A 20,087-nucleotide genomic window follows, 5' to 3' on the forward strand; every position below is an offset into this window, starting at 1 on the left:
TCAGGCGTAGTAGCAGGGGGACACCAGCAGGTCCGTGAGCACCAACAGTTGGTCGTCAGTGAAGCTCTGTCGATGCTCCTGCCAGTTATCATGATGAGTGCGTCTGAACTCGGATAAAGTCTTCTTCACCGTCATCTGTGGAGACACATGTACACACGATTAGATATGACTAGTAACGCAATGTAATCGTCATAGCAACTGAGGTGATATCAGAGGGTTAAAGGGCTCGTGTTACACTGTTTCTATGTTCTAATGTTTCCTCATCACAAACAGACCTGGAGTTGTGTTTTGTTTCATTGTTTAACACACAAACCCTGTATATTTAGGCTGAGTTCTTCTCTCAAACTGAAAACACTCTGTTCCACCTTGTGATGTCATGTGGTAATACAGGAAATGCTCCACTGTGTTTTTAAACTCCATACACCTTCAGTAGAATCATTTGGATGATTTCAGCCCAAATCTCAACTGAACTGAAGGTAAAACGTAACTGTTAACTTGAAAGCTACCACTTCATGACATCACAAAGTGGAACAGAGCATTTTGAGCTTTGGGGATTTTGAGGAGGTAACAGCATTAAAACACAAGAGTCCATTTTTTGTGATACGGGACGGTTTAATAACAGCAGTGCATTCATAGCTTGATCTGAAATGCCAAACGCTCTAATAAACGGAGGACGCATATAGAGCTTTTTTGTGTGGCACTGCAAACTGGTTTTAGTTGTAGGATCTGCAAAGGTTTATGATTGGATGATCAGTTTGAGAAACAAAACACAAAATGTAAAATTGTGAATGAATCGACATTTCAGTTGCTCTCAGTAAAACAAATATTTCATGCAAGCATGTTTACTTCAGTATCTGAGGACACCAATAAGTAATTTTGGAAAAAAGAGATTATAAAATAGCCAAATTTATATATATATATATATATATATATATATAAATCATGAAATGGTTTGCCGATGCTATTTGCCTCTCCACAGTGCAGGTATTTTGACTGCAAAAGCTGCTTAAATAATACAAGTCCACTGTGTGCTGTCTGCATCTAATTATAAAGGATTGTAATGTCAGAGAATCAGGAAGAGCACTGTTAACTTGCGAGTTGTTGATAGCTTTACTGTGATCGCAGAACTCCGCTCTGGTCTCCCTCTCTCTGGAGTTGTGAAAAGTGCTTATAAACTCATCTCTGTGAATTAGGATGTTCTGAATGCATGAGGTCAGTGAGGAGTAACTCTGGACCACTGCAAACTGTTTGAAACTAGTTCTGTTTGTAACGTTTTAAAACAGTAAAAATCTGGTACAGAGACTTTAACCCGAGGACTCACGTTTCAGTCATTAGAGTGCTCCTGATCGCACCGAGATTTACACACGACTGACGGACCGTTACTTTTGAAATGACTGAGCTACTGAACATAAAATTATACTTGTTGTCAAAGTATTTTACCAGGACAAGTGAGACATCGTCATTTTGGGTCATTTATTCGACCGACTCAGTGTTAGACGTGGACATTATCTGTATAGAACATTTTTTCAGAAATAAGATTCCATTTATATAAAATAACTTTGGTTTCATAAGGAACTTGAAGCCTGTATTTTGCAAGGGAGTACCTAGCTGTAGGACTACCCATGTTTTCAACAAGCACTGTATTGATAGTAGTATTGGTACTAGTAGAAGTAACACAATATTATGAAAAAATCTACTTAAGAGTATTTAAGTACCTGTTTAAAAATGTACTTTAAGAGTAAAAAGTAAAAGTATTGTTAATTTGTTAAAGTGTAAATATAGAGATATATATACTCAAAATGAGACATTTTAGTCAAACAGTAACAATATGAAATCAATTTCTTAATTTCTTCTGAATTTTGTGTGTTTATTTTTGTTTTGCTCAAAGCTTGAACTGGAAAACATTCGTCAGGATGTTTCCACGAACATGGTAAAAATAACCCCTCAAATCATATGAAAAGTACTTTTACTTTTCAGTCCAGTAAAAAAAACGTAGTGGAGTAGAAAGCACAGATACTGCTCTCAAATGTAGTGAAGTAAAAAGTATCCACTGTAAAATGTACTTAAGTAAAGTACAGATACACAAAAATTCAACTCAAGTACAGTACTTTACTACTTGTACTTCATTACTTTCACCACTGAAAAGTAGAAGTAGTACTAGTAAGCCAAATCACTTACCCGTTCTGATCTAGTTAAATGTATGTATATATCTAATGTAATGTGGAAGAATTGAAGTAGTAGTAGTAGTAGCATTAGTAGTGGTATTAGTAGTAGTAGTTGCATTAGTAGTAGTAACTTAACTAGTATGGTAAAAATACAAGTTGAAGTTGTACCCATTAGAAGGTTAGTGCAATGCCAATTATTTTTGCATATATAAAATGTAAAATTTCAAATAAAATAAAACTATGTGAGTGAGTTGTGAAATCCTCCGGCCCCAGTGTAATTAAAATGCAGTTTGCAGAGTGTTCTTGGCGACAGGATCCACCGTCTCCTCAGCCGTGATCTCATCTGTTTACACTCATGAATAACTAACGCTGTAAAAGTAATTAATGCATGTCCAAATGTCAAGTGCAACTATTTAAATTCACTTAACACTGAACATTTTTGGAGACGGGAGAGGCCTGAGACGGGACATTTCACTGTGGACAGGAACAGGTGACAAGTATAACTTTAATTTACATAATGGACAAACTACAAGTGAAATCCTTAATAATTACTGTGCCTAACACGAAGTGACCAGATGCCACAAAATACATCATTTTTGGAGCAAATATTTTAATGAAGTCACGATTGTCCATAAAACATACACAAACTCCTGATTGAATATTTGTATAGAGCCCATAGACTGTATATATATAAATGGACGTTGCTAACCTGCTAGCTGCCACGTTCCAAACAGGAAGTGATCATGGGCGCACTTCCGGGTCCATCAACTCTGGCTCCAATTCACTTTCTATTGAAAAACCGTGTCTCCTCTCTCTGTAACTGCTGCTGTCAGACTCGTCATTTTGGTCTTAAAATGTTCGTATTAACCCGCTCTACATGATCTTGGAGTATATATTTCACTTTTGTGTCCATAAATCAAGATATGAACATTAATAACAGACAAATCAGGCGCCTTGTTACTCCACCTCTCTATACACTCTATGCTAGTGATGTCTCAACATTCCTACTCCAATTAAAATATACTTCTTTTAAAGTAGCACACACCAAGTAACTTTTGTAAATATTATTAAAATGCACTGTATCCCAAAATACGTCTGTTGTCTACACCTAATGACAACAGGTTTTTATTGTCCGAGCATTAAAAGTGCGTGTTAGCATGCTAGTTATTGTTAGCTTTACCGTCACAGCAAAAAATAAACTCATCGTGGTGAATGATTAGAATGCTCTGAATGCATAAGGCAAGTGAGGAATAACTTTGAACTATTTCAGTTTTTCATGTTTTAAAGACGCTAAAAATCCCGCCTTTAAATATCGAACAGTACGATCTTGTGATGAGCTCACGCTGAATAGGTACGGATTTGTTTTTTCTCCTTAAAAAGCGAATTGTTTTGCAAAGAATACAATTCCTCAAAACCCTAAAACTACCTCTGTTCCATAATTACCCCAGATTTCCTCAAAACATGTTCCATCTTTATTTGAAAACTTGCACCGAACCAAAGCTCTCACGTTTCTCCATCTTTCTGCTCAAACTGATCCTGCTCCGGCTCCATTACAAACCGCTGAGTAATTGATGTGTTTTATAATTCCGTCTTACTGTACGCATGTGTATTCCCTTTCCAATTTCTTCACACTCTGCAACACGAGAACTCCCAAATTATCCTCGTTTTTTTGGCTCTCTGTCAGTGTAATGTTTTATTGAAAATCTCAGGGCTATGGATTACATTGTACTTCTTCTTCAAGCTCGAGGTGACGCCAAAAAGATGCAATTTTCCCCTCAATTGGACGGGCAAATTGTGTTCTTTGGGCTCGCTGTGTGTTCAGTCAGTGGGATGTTTGTATGACTGGAGTAGTAAGAAACAGTGGGAGACTCTAAAGGGGTCATGGGAACTGGCAACTACGGCAGCCATCTTGGGACTGTAGGCAGGGGCGTTGGAGTGTGGGGGGTAAAGTGGGCTGTTTACCCAGGGCCCAGTGATGAGAGGGGCCCCTCACAACGTCTGTAATGTGCATTTTTTATTAGACAACATGTAGGGCCTCTAAGATGATTTGTGCTCAGATCCCAGAATTTGGTGCAGCCCTGACTGTAGGATAAACCAAATTTGATGAGGAAATAACGTAAAACAAGGGATATAAGTTAATGATAATGACGAATTAAAGCCACAAGCAGGGTTATTGGCCCCTCTCCACTCTCTGATCAAAGGGTACGTGCAACCACGACGTGCCTCCTGCCTTTATCACCTGCATTCCCCTCCCCAAAAAGTACATTATATACTACTATTGATTTCATTCAGAAGTTGCTTTGGTTGGACAGAGTAAGTCCTCATTGGGTTTTTTGTTTAGAATATGAAGGAGAATGTGTATGGCAAGTTTAGTTTTTTCAAAGCCTACATTTTCTAAAGGGTGCTGTTGAGTACTTTTACATAATAGCGCTGTAAATTGTATTTGATTGAGTTCAGGTTGTTGTCGTGCACAGATATTCCATTGGGTCAGACTCATGTGGTTTGGTTTATAGTATTTCACCCAGGTTTGGTGCTTTTTGGATTAACATTTGAGCTGGAGATATCAAAAACTATGGGAGGTATGTTTTAGTTCGACCCATGTACCACCTAAATATGGCCGACTTCCTTTAGGGTATAGAGTAGTGCCAAAGCCAAAGCCTAAAGATTCACACATTTTGAACCACTAATCTAGAGTTTTATACACACTGTCTGGTTGTCTGAGACCATCATATATTTTAATACATTAACCAGGACTATTTATATAACAAACTTAATTTTTCCTGGAAATACTGTTGTGTTGTACCTCTAGAGTTATGTACCCTCGCTGTGGCTGCAAGTACCTATATTAACTATAGGTCACTCTAGTTTCTGTATCTGGTTGTGTGTATACCTCCATCACTGTAGAGCTGTATATACTCTCTTGTCATACTGAGTACCTCTAGAGCAGGGGCGCCCAAACTCTTTTCACCGAGGGCCATATCTTGAAAAATATTCAACACGGAGGGCCAGTGCTCAATACAGTGGATAATTCAGATGGGTGCATTTAACATAGTTTTGACTTCAAACTTTAAATAAGGCTTTAAATAATAATATTAAGTCTGTATGACAATGCAATGTGATGTGATTTAAGTTATATTGGTAGGATTACTCAAATTTGCCGTAAAAGTACTGATTATGATCAATTGGGTCAGTTCAACTTAAGGCCTGAGGGCCAATGAAAATTGGTCTGAGGGCCACAGTTTGGACACCCCTGCTCTAGAGCACATGTGTCAAACTCAAGGCCCGCGAGCCAAATGTGGCCCTCCACATCATTTTATGTGGCCCTCGACAGGGTAAATTAAAAGGTATGATGGTCTTAAAATGTCATTTTATCAGGAGATACACAGTTACACAGCCATATTTTTACATCTTTGCAAACGCATATGCAATATTTGTAACTTGAATAAGTAATAAATACGGAAACAGTTAATTAACAAGTTTAAAAAGTAGCTACATTTATTTTAATTCTGACCCTTTGACAGCAGGCATTTTGCTTTTGTGGCCCTTGGTGAAAATATGTTTGACACGCCGGCTCTAGAGTGTTACTTATAGGGGCTGTGTCTAAAAATTGTATATACTGTATTTGTTTGTGCGAGTACCTCTATAGATATACATATACATATTCTCACTGATGTGAGTGAGCAGCTCTAAAGTTACATATTACCCTATGGGCTGTGGGTCACTCTAGTTATACAAACCCTCTCTCTGGTCATAGTGAGTAACTCTATAGACGCTGGATCACTCTTGAGTTGTATATATTGAGATGAGTACCTCTAGAATTGTGTATAGTGAGTGAGTACCTCTATGGGCTGTGGGTCACTCTCGAGTTATATACACCTTCTCTCTGGTCACAGTGAGTACCTCTTGAGTTATATAAATAGAGATGAGTACCTCTGTAGTTTTATATAGTGAGTGAGTACCTCTATGGGCTGTGGGTCGTTGAGGTGCTCGCTCAGCTCCATCAGGATCTGAGGCATCCAGTCTGGGACGTCGTAGGGACTGGACAGGATGCAGGCGCTCAGGCCCAACACTCCAGCATGGCGCCGCACCAGGTCTGAAACCAACGACATCATCCGTAGAAACAATGCACACAGGTTTACAGAGCTTAGCAACAAAGATATGAAAAAGTACAACAACTCGACAAGGTTTTCAAGGTTAATTAATCTATTTTGATTCTGAGGTGGCTGCTGGTAGATGTTGAAATGAATCTGTCCCTTAAAGATTAGGTTAGTCCATTCACGTATTCACAGACTCGAGGTTTCAGGGAGAGAGCAGAGATACTAATTATGGACGTTTCAGTGAGATACTTTTTACTGATTCATTTCAGTGAGATTCATTCCTCCAAAATTCAACTAACTGCACAAATACATATTCTTTAAATTACCTATCGTTTTAGAAAGAAGTCGAGTTTCATTTTTTTTAGCATTTTAAAAGGTCTTATGTTACGCAAAATTGACTCTTGTGAGCTTTAAAACACATTAAAATGTTGTTACCTCCTCAAAAACAGACCTGGAGTTGTGTTTTGTTTCATTCACATGCTCTGTTCCACCTTGTGATGTCATGAAGTGGTAGTTTAAGTTAGCATCTACCTTTTACCTTTAGTTCAGTAGAGCTTGGCAATTGCAGGGCTGAAATTAACCAAATGATTCTAGTGAAGGTGAATGGAGTTTAAAAACACAGTGGAGCACTTCCTGTATCACCACATGACGACATCACAAGGTGGAACAGAGTGTTTTCAGTTTGAGAAAAGAACTCAGCGTACATATGCAGGGTTTGTGTGTTAAACATGTGTGAATGAAACAGAACACAACTCCTGTTTATGATGAGGAAACGACATTATAACACATCAGAAAATGACATAATATGGGCGCTTTAACAACATACAGTAAAATGTCTGTGTCGCTTTTATTTAAAAAAACTCAGTTCATAAAAATGTTGGCATAAACAGAAACATGTGAATATTACTTAATAAAATTATCTCTAGTTTAAATCTGTAAACAACATAATGTTTCATGTTTCTGTGTTTTGCAATCTGACAGGAAAAATCACATATTTAAAAAGACAGTTACACAAAAACACAAAAACATCTGGCATTTATGCAGCAGGGGGCGCTCTGGGGTTAAAGGTTTAAGATACAGGTCAAAATTAATAATGATCATTTTCTTATTTTTATAAAACTCAACTTTTATGAGCATCAAAGTACATCTCCCACATGTTAGAGCCATATGAACCATCTCACACTCTGAGGATTGCACTTCTTGGGTCCAGTCACTGATAGAAATGATCAGGTTCAAGATTTGTGAATTTACCTTTTGAATATTTCATGACAAAGTACAAGGTAATCAATGTGGAAACACTCTTGTCTTTCGCCCCCATCTGAGAGCATCACATCATCACATTCTAACGTCTGAAACCACCAATTTCCCCTGAAAAATACCATTCTCATTGTGAAAATATATTCTCAGCTGAGGTCACGACACAGGGCAGGTTCAAATGTCTCAGATTAAAAGAGTTACACAAAAATGCTATAATGTTTGTGATATGGTTTCCTTATAACTGTTGTAGAACTGATTTGTTTTTGATAATAATTTTTGGATTTTGCTACAAACTCAAGGCGTGTGCAGGACAGAAAAAAGACGTTACACCTCCAAACGTCACATGCCCATATACCTCCTCTCTGTCCCTTCTACCCTGCTCATCTCTTCCAACCTCCCTCTCTTCTTACCCCCTCTCCTCCCCTACCCACCCTCTCCACTTCAACATCTCTCCCTCTCCCCTGTCTTTCCACCCCGCCCCTCTACCCCTTCTGTCTCACCTGCCCTCCTCTCCTTCCACCTCTCTCTACCCAGTCTCTCCCTTCCCTCTCCTTCTCCTCCCCTTATTCTCTCCCTCATCCCCTCCCTCTTCCTTCCTCCCTCCTCCTCTGTCTATTCTCTCACCCCTCTCTCTCCTCCTCCCTTTACTACTTAAATACTGTAGCCATATAACTGTAGTGTGTGTTTTAAAGAGACGGTAAAGACATCGATATCTGTATCCGCTCAAAGAAATGAATATCTGAAATAAACCACTCCTTCATGTTATGTAAATTGAGTGATAATACTATAATAATGCAGCTGTCTTATCAGAAATATGCTGCTAACACCAGTATTTCCAGCAGATATGTGCAGAGTGGTGCATGTGCTGTATACAGAGCTGCAGATGAACAGTTCTGTTGTCACACTCGCGGCTTGTGCTTGTGCAAACCTCCCTTTATTTATACCCCAAAGTGTGAGCGCCGTTACCTGTGGAGGCGAGCTCCCCGCGAGCTCTGGGGACCGAGGTCTGACTCAGCGTCTGCAGCTCCGAGTGCAGACCACAGTCCAGAGGGAAGAAGTGGCACTGCAGTAAGCCACTCAGGGTGGTGCCCGCCATGTCCCGCACCTACACGGGGACAGAGAGAGAGGGAGGAGGGAAGGAGGGAGGGGAGGAGATGGAGGAGCAGGGGAGGGCGGGGGAGTACGGGGGAGAGGAGAGGACGGGGAGGGGAGGAAGGGGTGAAAGAGGGGAGGGAGGGGGATAAAGAGAACAGGGAGGGGAGAAGATGGAGGCGAGAGGGAGGAGGGAAGGGAGAAAGAGGGGAGGTGAGAGAGGAGGGAGTGGAGAAAAAAGGAGAGAGAAGGAGAAGAGAGGGAGGAGGGAGAGGAGAAAAGGGAAGGATGAAAGAGGGGAGGGAGGGGAAAAGATGGAGGAGAGAGGGGGGAGGGAGAGGAAAAAGAGAGGAGAAGATGGAGAAGAGCGGGAAGAGGGAGGGGAGAAAGGGGGGGTGAGGGAAGAGGGGAGAAGGAGCGAAGAAAGAGGAAGAAGGGAGAGGGAGAAGGGAGAGGGAAGATGGAGGGGAGAAAGAGGAGGTAAATGGTCACATTTTTATATAGCAGCGAGGGAGGGGAAAAGAGCGAGAGGGGGAAGGAGGCAGGTGAGGAGAGGAAGGAGAGGGAGGAGAGGGGAAAAGAGAGGGGGAGAGAGAAGGGGGGGTGGAGGGAAGAGGAGGGGAAGGAGGAGAGAGGGAGGAGTGACAGAAGAAAGGAGAGAGGAAGAGGGAGGAAGGAAGAGGGAGGGGATGAGTTAGAGAATGAGGGAATTAAGAGGGGAAGAGAAGGAGAGGGAGAGAATAGGTGGAGAGAGGAGGGCAGGTGAGACAGAGGGTGTAGAGGGGTGGGGTGGGAAGACAGGGGAGAGAGAGGGAGAGATGTTGAGATGGAGAGAGGTGGTAGAGGATAGAGGAAGGGGGAGAGGTGGAGAAGAGGGGAGGAAAGAGAGCAGATAGGACGGAGTATGAGAGGGGGTAAGAAGAGAGGGTGCGAGAGGAGGAGCGGGAGGATGGGAGAGATGAGCACGGTAGAAGGAGCAGAGAAGAGGAGATCAGGGGTAGAAGAGGGAGAGAGAGAAAAGATGAAGGGAGGAGGAGAGAAGAAGAGGGAGCAGGATAAGAGGGTGAAGAGAGGGAGAGGAGGAGGGCAAACCGAGTCAAACGCAGTGAGAAGAATCAAAACCGACAAATAAGGGATGGTGTGAGCGGAGGGAAGGGTGTTTCGGGACAGGGTGGAGGAGGAGGAAAGAGAGAGAAAGAGGATAGAGTGAAAGAGGGGAAAAGAGAGAGAGGAGTGAAAAGATGCAGAGTTTAGCTAAGGTAAAGTCCTCCTCACAAAAACATGGCGTCTTCCTGCATAATTTAGAGAAATAATAAATTCAAAAGGATCCAAATCTTTTCCTAGAGAGACTTCCAGGATATTAACATTAGTGACATCACCCAGATCGAACACGGCCCATGTCCAATAATGGGCCAGTCTAACGAGCAATTATAATTAACATACTTAGGGGAGTAAATAAAAACTGAAATGGGACTCAAAACCAGGACTCATAAAAATGTAGTCTGAATTATTTAAACATTAATATTGTGAATGTGTCATTCTGTGAGTGTCACCAGGCACTTGCTCTGGTTTGGTTCTGGTTTGAGACCGGTCCAGACTTGGGAGGGTTTGAATTCTGGTTCTGGTTTAGTCCAGGTTCAGTCCCAGTTTATACAGTGTGTGGTATGTGTAGGACTGTGAATACCATTACAAAACATGTTACAAATGTATTAAACCAGGACAAGACATGGACTATAATTTTGGACAAAACCAGGTTCAAAGACCGAGTCTGGACTAAAGCCGAACTAAACCAGGTCTACAGCTATGACTGAACCCGGTCTAAAACGGGACCAAACCAGGTCTAAAACGGGACCAAACCAGGTCTAAAACGAGACTAAACCTGGTCTAAAACGGGACCAAACCAGGTCTAAAATAGGACAAACCCAGCTCTAAAACGGGACTAAGCCCAGTATAAAATGGGACCAAACCCGGTCTAAAAAGGGAGCGAACCAGGTCTAAAATGGAACTAAGCCCGGTCTAAAACGGGATTAAGCCCGGTCTAAAACGGGACTAAGCCCGGTCTAAAACGGGACTAAGCCCGGTCTAAAACGGGACTAAGCCCGGTCTAAAACGGGACTAAGCCCGGTCTAAAACGGGACTAAGCCCGGTCTAAAACGGGACCAAGCCCGGTCTAAAACGGGACTAAGCCCGGTCTAAAAAGGACTAAACCTGGTCTAAAATGGGATTAAACCAAGTCTATCCAGGAATAAAAAACTTATTTAAAACCAGGACTAAATGAGGGATATTAAATAATTCAGGTTAATACATAAATAATGAATCAAAAGGATCTTTGCTTCGGGTTCTTCCAGGACATTAGACTGAGATAAACTGTCATGGAAACATAGACTGTATAAAGAAGTGGACTAAGTGAGTGTGACGTCACCCACAGCGTTCAGCTCCAGTCAAATGAAGCTCATCGAGGCTAGAGCAGTTTATAGGGGCCAATTTGGAGCAAAGTTCCATATTTGGAATTCTGACTGCAAGTATCATAGCAACCAAAGAGCCAATCAGGAGTGAGGCTATTGAAGGTAACACCCGTTCCCACCCGCACCGCTGGTTTAGAAATGCTGTCAATCAAACCTTTTGGTAACTCTAGCGGGAGCAACCTCCGGGAAAGAATGCACCTGATTTATCTGTTATTAATTTTCATATTTTGATTTACAAAATATGAAAAAAGACCTGAAAAAAAAGAAAATATAAAAATCCAAAGGGGAGATGAAGTGATATTTCTGCAGATTTTTGGGTAATTTTAAAGTAATTTCACATTTGTCTGACACTTAAACTGAGCCATCATTTTTATAGACACGTTTTAGCACATTTTTATTGATTGGCATAATTTTGAATCAAGAACTTAGAACAATTTGAGCAATAATTTGACTTGGCAAGTAAAAGTATCTGCCAATTCAGTTCAAGTTTATTACGGATGGAACAAAATACACTATGTAACTTTTCTGATGGAGGGTCTGCTACCTGCTTGTTTCAAAGGAGAGGTTGCAACTTTGACTTAAATGTTCCACAGTATGGCATTAAACATTCCATACCACCTCCTCCCTGGCGTTTGTTTCTAGCTTGACAGGATACCTTGGTGTTTTATTGACTTTGTGTGAAGCAGTTTGGGCAGTTTAAGTTGAATTTTAAATGTGCTATAGAAATAAAATTGAATTGAAAAACACGAACTTTGTACAGCAGGATTGATTCTCCCAAACTCCCAGAATCCATCTTGAGACACTCCCACTGTAAGGTTCAAAATGGCCCAGCAGCGGATGGACCAATCACAGAGCAGCATTCAAAGGTGAAGCCCCCAAGTGAACCAAAACAAACATGGCCGACTGATGTACTTCAGTGGAACTATTTTATTTGTGAAAACCGTGCAGAAGGTCAGAGCTGTGTGCATTTGTGGAGTGGGAAGATGGCTGTAAAAGTTTAGATTCTTTGTCTTGTTCCTCTGTTGTGATGCTTCGACCAATCAGATTCAAGTATTCATGATGTTCTGTGTTTTTCCATTCCATTTAGTCACCCTTTAGTCCCCATTTAGTCTCCCTTTAGTCCCCCTTTTGTCTCCCTTTAGTCCCCCTTTAGTCTCCCTTTTAGCCCTCTTTAGCCTCCCTTTAGTCTTCTTTAGCCTCCCATTAGTCCCCCTTTAGTCTCCATTCAGTCCCCATTTAGTCTCCCTTTAGTCCCCATTTAGTCTCCCTTTAGTCCCCATTTAGTCTCCCTTTAGTCCCCATTTAGTCTCCCTTTAGTCCCCATTTAGTCTCCATTTAGTCCCCCTTTTGTCTCCCTTTAGTCCCCCTGTAGTCTCCCTTTAGCCCTCTTTTAGCCTCCCTTTAGTCCCCCTTTAGTCTCCATTCAGTTCCCATTTAGTCTCTCTTTAGTCTCCCTTTAGTCTCTCTTTAGTCTCCCTTTAGCCTTCTTTAGCCTCCCATTAGTCCCCCTTTAGTCTCCATTCAGTCCCCATTCAGTCTCCCGTCTCCCTTTAGTCTCCCTTTAGTCCCCCTTTAGTCCCCCTTTAGTCCCCCTTTAGTCCCGTTTTAGTCCCGTTTTGTCCCTGATTGTTCCCAGTTTAGTCCAGGTTTAGTCCCAGTTTCAATGCGGTGTATAAGGCATTGTGAACACCTCTTGCATTGTGCTCTAGTCCTGATCTAGTCCTGTTTTAGTCCTGTTTTAGTCCTGCTTTAGTCCTGCTTTAGTCTTGCTTTAGTCCTGCTTTAGTCCTGCTTTAGTCCTGCTTTAGTCCTGCTTTAGTCCTGCTTTAGTCCTGCTTTAGTCTCCGTTTTCACGCGGTGTATATGACATTGTGAACACTATGTTGTTGAGGTTACAGTATACGCCTACAGTATGGGAGAAATACATGGTTATGTCTCAGCAAATATTTATCAATGTTGTTTGAAAAGTACAAGACATGACAAGGACACGATTTGCACCACTTCTAACACCGTACAAACCTCTGAGTTTTCTTTATGAGGGAGTAGAACCGATCGCACACGTCTGCAGATAAGACTATGTACTTTCTATTTAAAATGCATAATGTAATGGGTCTTAAGTGAGATACTATTAATACTGTGGGACTTTTACATGAGGTTGAATCAGGGTTATGTGACGGGACAGGAGGCGGTGGGTTCTCAGGTCAGTGTATGATGTTTGTGGTGTTGTTTGGCAAGACACTACATCCATAACATGCTCTTTGCCTTTTTAACTTTAACTAATAAAGCCTTTTTGACAAATAGAAGGCTACAAACAGAGACGATTATGGAAAATATTTATGCTGAGTTCTGTTGGAGAACTTTGTTATTTTTCCTGTTCTACGATTAAATTTGAGCCTTAGAGAATCAGCAAAAGAAAAATACAAAATCTGCCAACTGGACAAAACTAGACCTAGCCTACAGTTTCAGTGTAGTTAGCTCCTCTCTTCAGACAGATATGAGGCAGTGTCCAGCAGTAATCTGACCAGAACTGAAGAAGCGACTTGGATGAGCAGCCAAACGTCTTCATTCCTTCAGCGTTTTATCCAGTTGACAGATTTTATTTTACTTTTGCGATGTAAATCAATTTCTTACGCAAAGCAATTGGCAGCCTAACCTCACTTGAACTCGTTTAGTTTTATTTTCTCTTACCTTCCATCATTAAATGTTAAATGTTTTCTTTGCGATGCCGTAGCTATCGTGTTATAACCATGTCAAACAGGTGTCACATTAATATTAAAACCCCTTCACAGCGTTGAACCAGTCGGTAGATAAAACCAAAACAAAAGCTGCAGCACTTTTCTAACCCTCATCGATTTTGCCCTGCGTCTCCAAAATCAATGAGAACCAGCTCTTTAAAAACGCTTCTAAACGCACCGTTACAAGTAAGACACCCATTCGACCCAAAATGGCCGCCAGTCGTCAATTTTATAAAGGGCCGATGAAGAAATAGTGTTGCATAAAGACGCAGGAAGGTCCGCGGCATCAATAATAAAACATGACAGGCCCGATACATCTAGATAAACACTTCAGTTATTTTTAGAGCAAAGATTATAAAACAAAGCAGAAACGCGTATGGCAACCTGGCTCGTTGCTTTGTGAAATATCAGAACCAAAAGATAGAAACAAAACTATTTATAAATTTGGCATGAAATGTAAGGATAGTGGTGATAAAGGTTTATAAACAGTGGGACAATTAAAGTTGCGTTAGAGTACTTTTAGTTCTTTTAGTTGTCGCTGCCAAGTCCAGAACTTTGCCAAATGAGCAATCTGCCTAATTAAAGTATTTAATTAGAAAGAATGACGAGCATGCTGCCAAAAATACATCACAATATATTTAACAGGGGCATTAGCCAGATACTAATTTTAAAACTAGTATCAGAATTAGATAATCAACATGAATCAATACTGAAGAAATACTGAGTGGGACCTTTCCTGAACATAAGAGGAAAAACAGAAAAAGTACTATTTTGTTTGTAGAATAGTTTTGATTTTAAAACTTAAAAACATTTACAAACTCAACTTTTTTATACATTTAACCATGTCGTTCTAGTTGTTTCTTCTCATTGAGCCTCTGAAGTTGTATTTGGAGTGATTCATGTTTGTTTAATCCTTTTATTTTCAAGATGTCATTTTGTCGATCTACCCATGTTTTCTCCTCCACCTGTACACGCCCACTGTGACGGTGATATTCGTAGGATTTGGCAGCGTCGCGTAGTCATTTTGGTACAAATGTAAAAAAAAAATGGGGTGCTCGCTAATGTGATGTGCAGCTATCCATAGGGGGTGACATTCAATGGCAACGTCAGGTCCCATTGGGCGCCGCAGTTTTCTGAACTCAGTGGACTTGTTTCTTTTATTAAGTAATTTGTCAGAGATTTGAACTGTAGAGACAGAAGCACAATAGGACTGATTTAATAATAACTGCACTATTGAAACTGGCATTGAGACTTTTTCTTAGTCTTGAAATAGTAATATTGTTACGGCAATATTTATATCCATTTTGTCATTCTATTATTCTACATATATTCACTGTACGTCCTCTATACCACATATAAAGCCACTGCTCTTCCTCTGTACCATATATTCACTATCCCTCCTCTACCAAAAAGGTTCTAACATAAATTAACTACTTTTGGACCCCTGACTTTACTTATTTCCCAAGAGAAGTAATCTTTGAGACACAGATTTTCCTGCAGCTGTTTGGCCAGTACGACCTGTGAGACTCGTGCCAGTAGCTCTGGGGGGTCACGGCCCCGGTGCCACGCCAAGATGGTGATCCATGAATTATTGAATTTTATTGATAATCAGGTTTCCACAGATGAATATATTCACCAGACAACACAAAACAAAACTTCTCATAAACTTCTATTTGAGAGCAGACACATGTACAATACACTGCTATTAATACAAGGATTAAGAGCAGGGTTGTAAAACTAATCTCAATTTGAATGGGCAGATTTTTTAAGTACAATAATTTCTCCTGCAAACATAAAATCTTCTGTCTTCTTCTGCATAAAAACTGCTAACCCTGTAGTTTGAGCCCTCATTGAGCCACTGAAGTTGTATTTGAGGTGATTCACGTTTGAGTAATCTTTAATCTGTTATTATAAAGACGCCATTTTGTCGATCTACCCCCGTTTTCACCTCCACTTGTACACGCCCACTGTGACATACACACTTCCTTCTCGAGTTTTATTTACTTAATTAGTGATACTCACAGGATTCGGCAGCGATACGTAGTTATTTTGGTACAAATGAAAACAAAATGCGGCGCTTTGTTGTGATGACGTTTACGGCGACGTCAGCTCCCACTGGGCCCTGGTTTTCTAAGGTCGAAGTCAGTGGAATAGTTTCTTTTATCAAGTCGTTTTAGATGAATATTGTGATTTAAAATGTGTAAATTATAACAATGATCCACGTGTGTCAGAGATGAGAACTATAGAGACACAATAGGGCTGATTTAACTGTTTCTTACCTCGAGCTGTTCATCCAGGAGCAGCTGCATGACCATTGCCTTGAGGCGGAGCACTTCTTTGGGGAGGCTGAGCAGTGTGAAGAGGTTATAAAAGACCATGATCTGGAGGTAAGTGAGGACGGAGAACCGAGCGTGCCACGACCGGTTCACTGCCATCTGCAACGGGAATGGAAAACATTTCAAGAACAAGCAAAACTGGACAGATTGGTGCCACTAATGCACTTTAATAATCTGGTGATAAAAATGTATAAATCACACCTGCTCCTGTTTTTAATGTTTTAAATAGATCTATGCAGTTATGTGTTTGTTTTGTTTTTGTTTGTATTCTGTATTTATTTTAACAGGGCGCTCATGAAAAAGAGTCTGCTCCTCTCATTGAGCTCTCCCTGTGAGAATAAAGATAAGTGAAATGAAATGTGTTAGTATTCAATGCAAAGTGATGAAATATAGGGCTGCTAATGAACAAAACACAAGAATGAGGAAACAGCTTCACACTGTCTAATGTGTGAAAGTAAATAAATGTTCAAACATGTCAACAATATATTCTTAGATACATCACCCACAGCGGTCGGTTCCAGTCAAATGAAGCTCATCAAGGCTAGAGCAGGTATAGCGGCTAATTTGGAGCATATTAGAGCATAGACTGTATATATAAATGGACATAGCTAACACGGTAGCTGCCGCCACGTTCCAAATATGAAGTGATCATGGTTGCGCTTCCAGCTCCATCAACTCCAATGGCTTCAATTCACTTTCTATTGAAAAACTGTGGCCCCTCTCTCTGTAACTGCTGCTGTCAAACTCGTCATTTTGGTCTTAAAATTTTTGTATTAACCCGCTCTACATGATCCTGGTGTTTTTATTTCGCTATTGTGTCTGTAAATCAACATATGAACTTTAATAACAGACGGAGCAGGCGCCTTCTTTCCCTGAGGTCGCTCCCACTAGCGTTAGCAACAGGTTTGATTGACAGCGTTGTTAAGCTTCCACTCACTGCTAAACCCGGGCGCTACCTTCAACAGCTTTATACAGGCTATGAGTAAGACCAATGTTACCTATGCACAGATGTCCCTAACGACCAGATCAAACCAGACTTTAACTTAAATGGTAGAAATTATATAAAGTAAAACAGCTTCTGCAGATTTTCCACATGAAACATAAAAAAGTCGAATGTGCTCATGCATAAATTAAATCAAATCTTTTTAGGACAAAACACAGACCAGACTTTTCCCATTTAGTCCATTCTCTGCGACAGCTTAAGTAGTGAGACACATTATGTTTTGATCATTTGGGCAGAATTACACGGCTGAGTTACCATGGAAGCCATTTTCTTAGTTTTTCTACATTTCCTAAGTACAATTTGCACATGTTCAAGTCCATTTACAAAATTTGGGGCTTAATAGCTGAATGTACTGTGGAAATTGTATTCTTAGTTTCTAATATGTCCAGGAAAAAGTTGTTTTAGCTTTCCTAAAACTCAGAATGACGACTTTATAAATGTTATTTTAAAAGTGGCCTATGCAGTAATGTGTGTATTGATATGACTTAAAGGTCCTATATTATGCTAAATTGACTTTTATGAGCTTTGAAACATGTTCTAATGCTGTTACCTCCTCAAAAACAGACCTGGAGTTGTGTTTTGTTTCATTCACACATGTTTGAGTAACACTTTATTATTAGTCTGTCTACATCTCCAAAGCTCAAAATGCTCTGTTCCACCTTGTGATGTCATGAAGTTGTAGTTTTCAAGTCCACAGCCCCTTTAACCTTTAGTTCACTAGAGATTGGCAATTCCAGGTCTGTAATTATCCAAATGATTATAGTGAACACGTATGGAGTTTAAAAACAGAGTGGCACATTTCCTTTATCACCACATGACATCATAAGGTTGAACAGGGCATTTTCCGTTTGAGAAAAGAACTCAGCCTAAATAAACAGGGTTTGTGTGTTAAACATGTGTGAATGTAACAAAACACTGTAATATTCCAGGTAAAGTAACAGCACCTGTGTGGAGAAAAGCAGGTGGCAGGCACTCCACTAAAAAATAAAATCACATAGTGCAGCTTTAATGGGCCTTGGCATCTTGGTCACACACATTTTTATACTGCGCTTTTCCACCTTCAAGGCACTTCAAAGCGCTTTACATCAAGGGACCACTCAGCCATTCACATACACTTTCATACACCAGTGTACACAGACACTGGCGACAAGGTGGGTTAAGTGTCTTGCCCAAGGACACAACTGCAGTAATCATCTGTGGAAGCTGGATTCGCACCGCCAACTCACACAAACTCATAGCATGTAGTATCTTCTGTAGTAATTTCTCATATCCTTGGTATTTATATAAATCTTATGTATGTATGTATATATTAAGTAAGTTACTAAGCATGACTCCTTTTTAATAAACTACTTATTAAAGGGCCGAACTTCTACTGAACTAAAGGTAAAAGGAGCTGTAAACGTGAAAACTACCACTTCATGACATCATAAGGTGGAACAGGGCATTTTGAGCTTTGGAGATGTAAACAGACTAATAATGAAGTGTTACTCAAGAACATGAAGAACAATAACTTAGAACATGACTTAAACCTCACAAGAATACATTTTGTGTAATATAGGAGCTTTAAAAAGCTACTTATCATAAAGAGTTAATTGAAGTCTCCCACGTCAGATGCATTTCAGTTCTGCATCTGGTTAATTTCCTCTTGGCTCATGCTACTTTCATATTTCAAAAGAGAAGAGGCTATGGCAAAGCAGACAGCGCACCTGCATCTAAATACATTCTCCCATAGAAAACGCAGAATAATCGCCGGAGGAGCCGAGGTGTAAACTCAACATCTGTGAGGAGTTTGAAAAGTGAATTAACCTCATCCCTGCACCATTTTGTGTAGACTACAGAAATACTTAAGTGCTGTAACAACTGCCAATGTTTCCTTCTGTACATTTCTGCCTTTGTATGAGTAGGCTTGTTTAACAGAAGAAAGAGGTTTAATGAGAGGGAGACACTGGGAAAACCAACTTCAGATTCCCTTCAGTTTACTTTTATGTGATATTTGTAAAACCGATCCACAAATCTCCTATTTGGTCTTCCCCAAAACATACCTCAAACCTCAGCATCCTAGTATTTTCACTCTACCCACAGACTGTATGAAGAAGTGGACAATGTGACGTCACCCACAGCGTTCGGCTCCAGTCATATGAAGCTCGTCGAGGCTAGAGCAGTTAGAGCGGCCAATTTGAAGCCCAGTTCCATATTAGGAATTCCCACCACGAGTATCATAGCAACCAAAGAGCCAATCGGGAGCAAGGCTGTACCATCTCTTCCCGTCTGCACCGCTGGTTTAGCAGGGAATGGGCGTTTAGCTAAGCTGTCAATCAAGCCTGTTGCTAACGCTAGCAGGAGCGACCCAGGGGAAAGAAGGCGCCTGATTTGTCTGTTATTAATGTTTATATGTTGATTCATGGACAAAATGGCAAAATATAAACACCAGGATCATGCTTGTTGCGTACCTGGAGTTGTGTTTTGTCATTTATTTATGTTTTAACAGACAAATCCTGCTTATTTAGGCTGAGTTCTTCTCTCGAACAGAAAACACTCTGTTCCACCTTGTGATGTCATCATGTGGTGATACAGGAAATGTGCCACTCTGTTTATAAACTCAATACACGTTCACTAGAATCATTTGGATTACTTCAGACCTGGAATTGCCCATTTCTACTGAACAAAAAGTAAAAGGAGTTGGTAACTTAAAAACTATCACTTCATGACATCACAAGGTGGAACAGAGCGTTTTAAGCTTTGGAGATGTAGACAAACTAATAATAAAGTGTTACTCAAACATGTGAATGAAACAAAACACAACTCCAGGTCTGTTTTTGAGGAGGTCACAGCATTTTAACACGACTTAACGCTCACAAGAGTCAATTTTGAGTAGTATAGGAGAAATAAGAAGTATTTTATTTTATTTCTTTTGGAAATATGCTGCAAGAAGGAAAC

General features: G+C 40.4%; 1 protein-coding gene across 1 annotated transcript in view; it reads right to left on the reverse strand.

The window, feature by feature from the left end:
- psme4b (proteasome activator subunit 4b) overlaps window positions 1-20,087 on the reverse strand; it is a 114,918-nt gene continuing 94,831 nt past the window's right edge. The window contains exons 44-47 of the mRNA XM_033984261.2: window positions 16,091-16,246; window positions 8,486-8,624; window positions 6,125-6,258; window positions 1-135 (exon numbers count right to left, since the gene is read on the reverse strand). Of these exons, the coding sequence (XP_033840152.1) occupies window positions 1-135; window positions 6,125-6,258; window positions 8,486-8,624; window positions 16,091-16,246 (564 nt within the window). The remainder of the gene's footprint in view (window positions 136-6,124; window positions 6,259-8,485; window positions 8,625-16,090; window positions 16,247-20,087) is intronic.

The sequence above is a fragment of the Periophthalmus magnuspinnatus genome, chromosome 19 (assembly GCF_009829125.3).
Source record: "Periophthalmus magnuspinnatus isolate fPerMag1 chromosome 19, fPerMag1.2.pri, whole genome shotgun sequence".
In the NCBI taxonomy this organism is placed as follows: domain Eukaryota; kingdom Metazoa; phylum Chordata; class Actinopteri; order Gobiiformes; family Gobiidae; genus Periophthalmus; species Periophthalmus magnuspinnatus.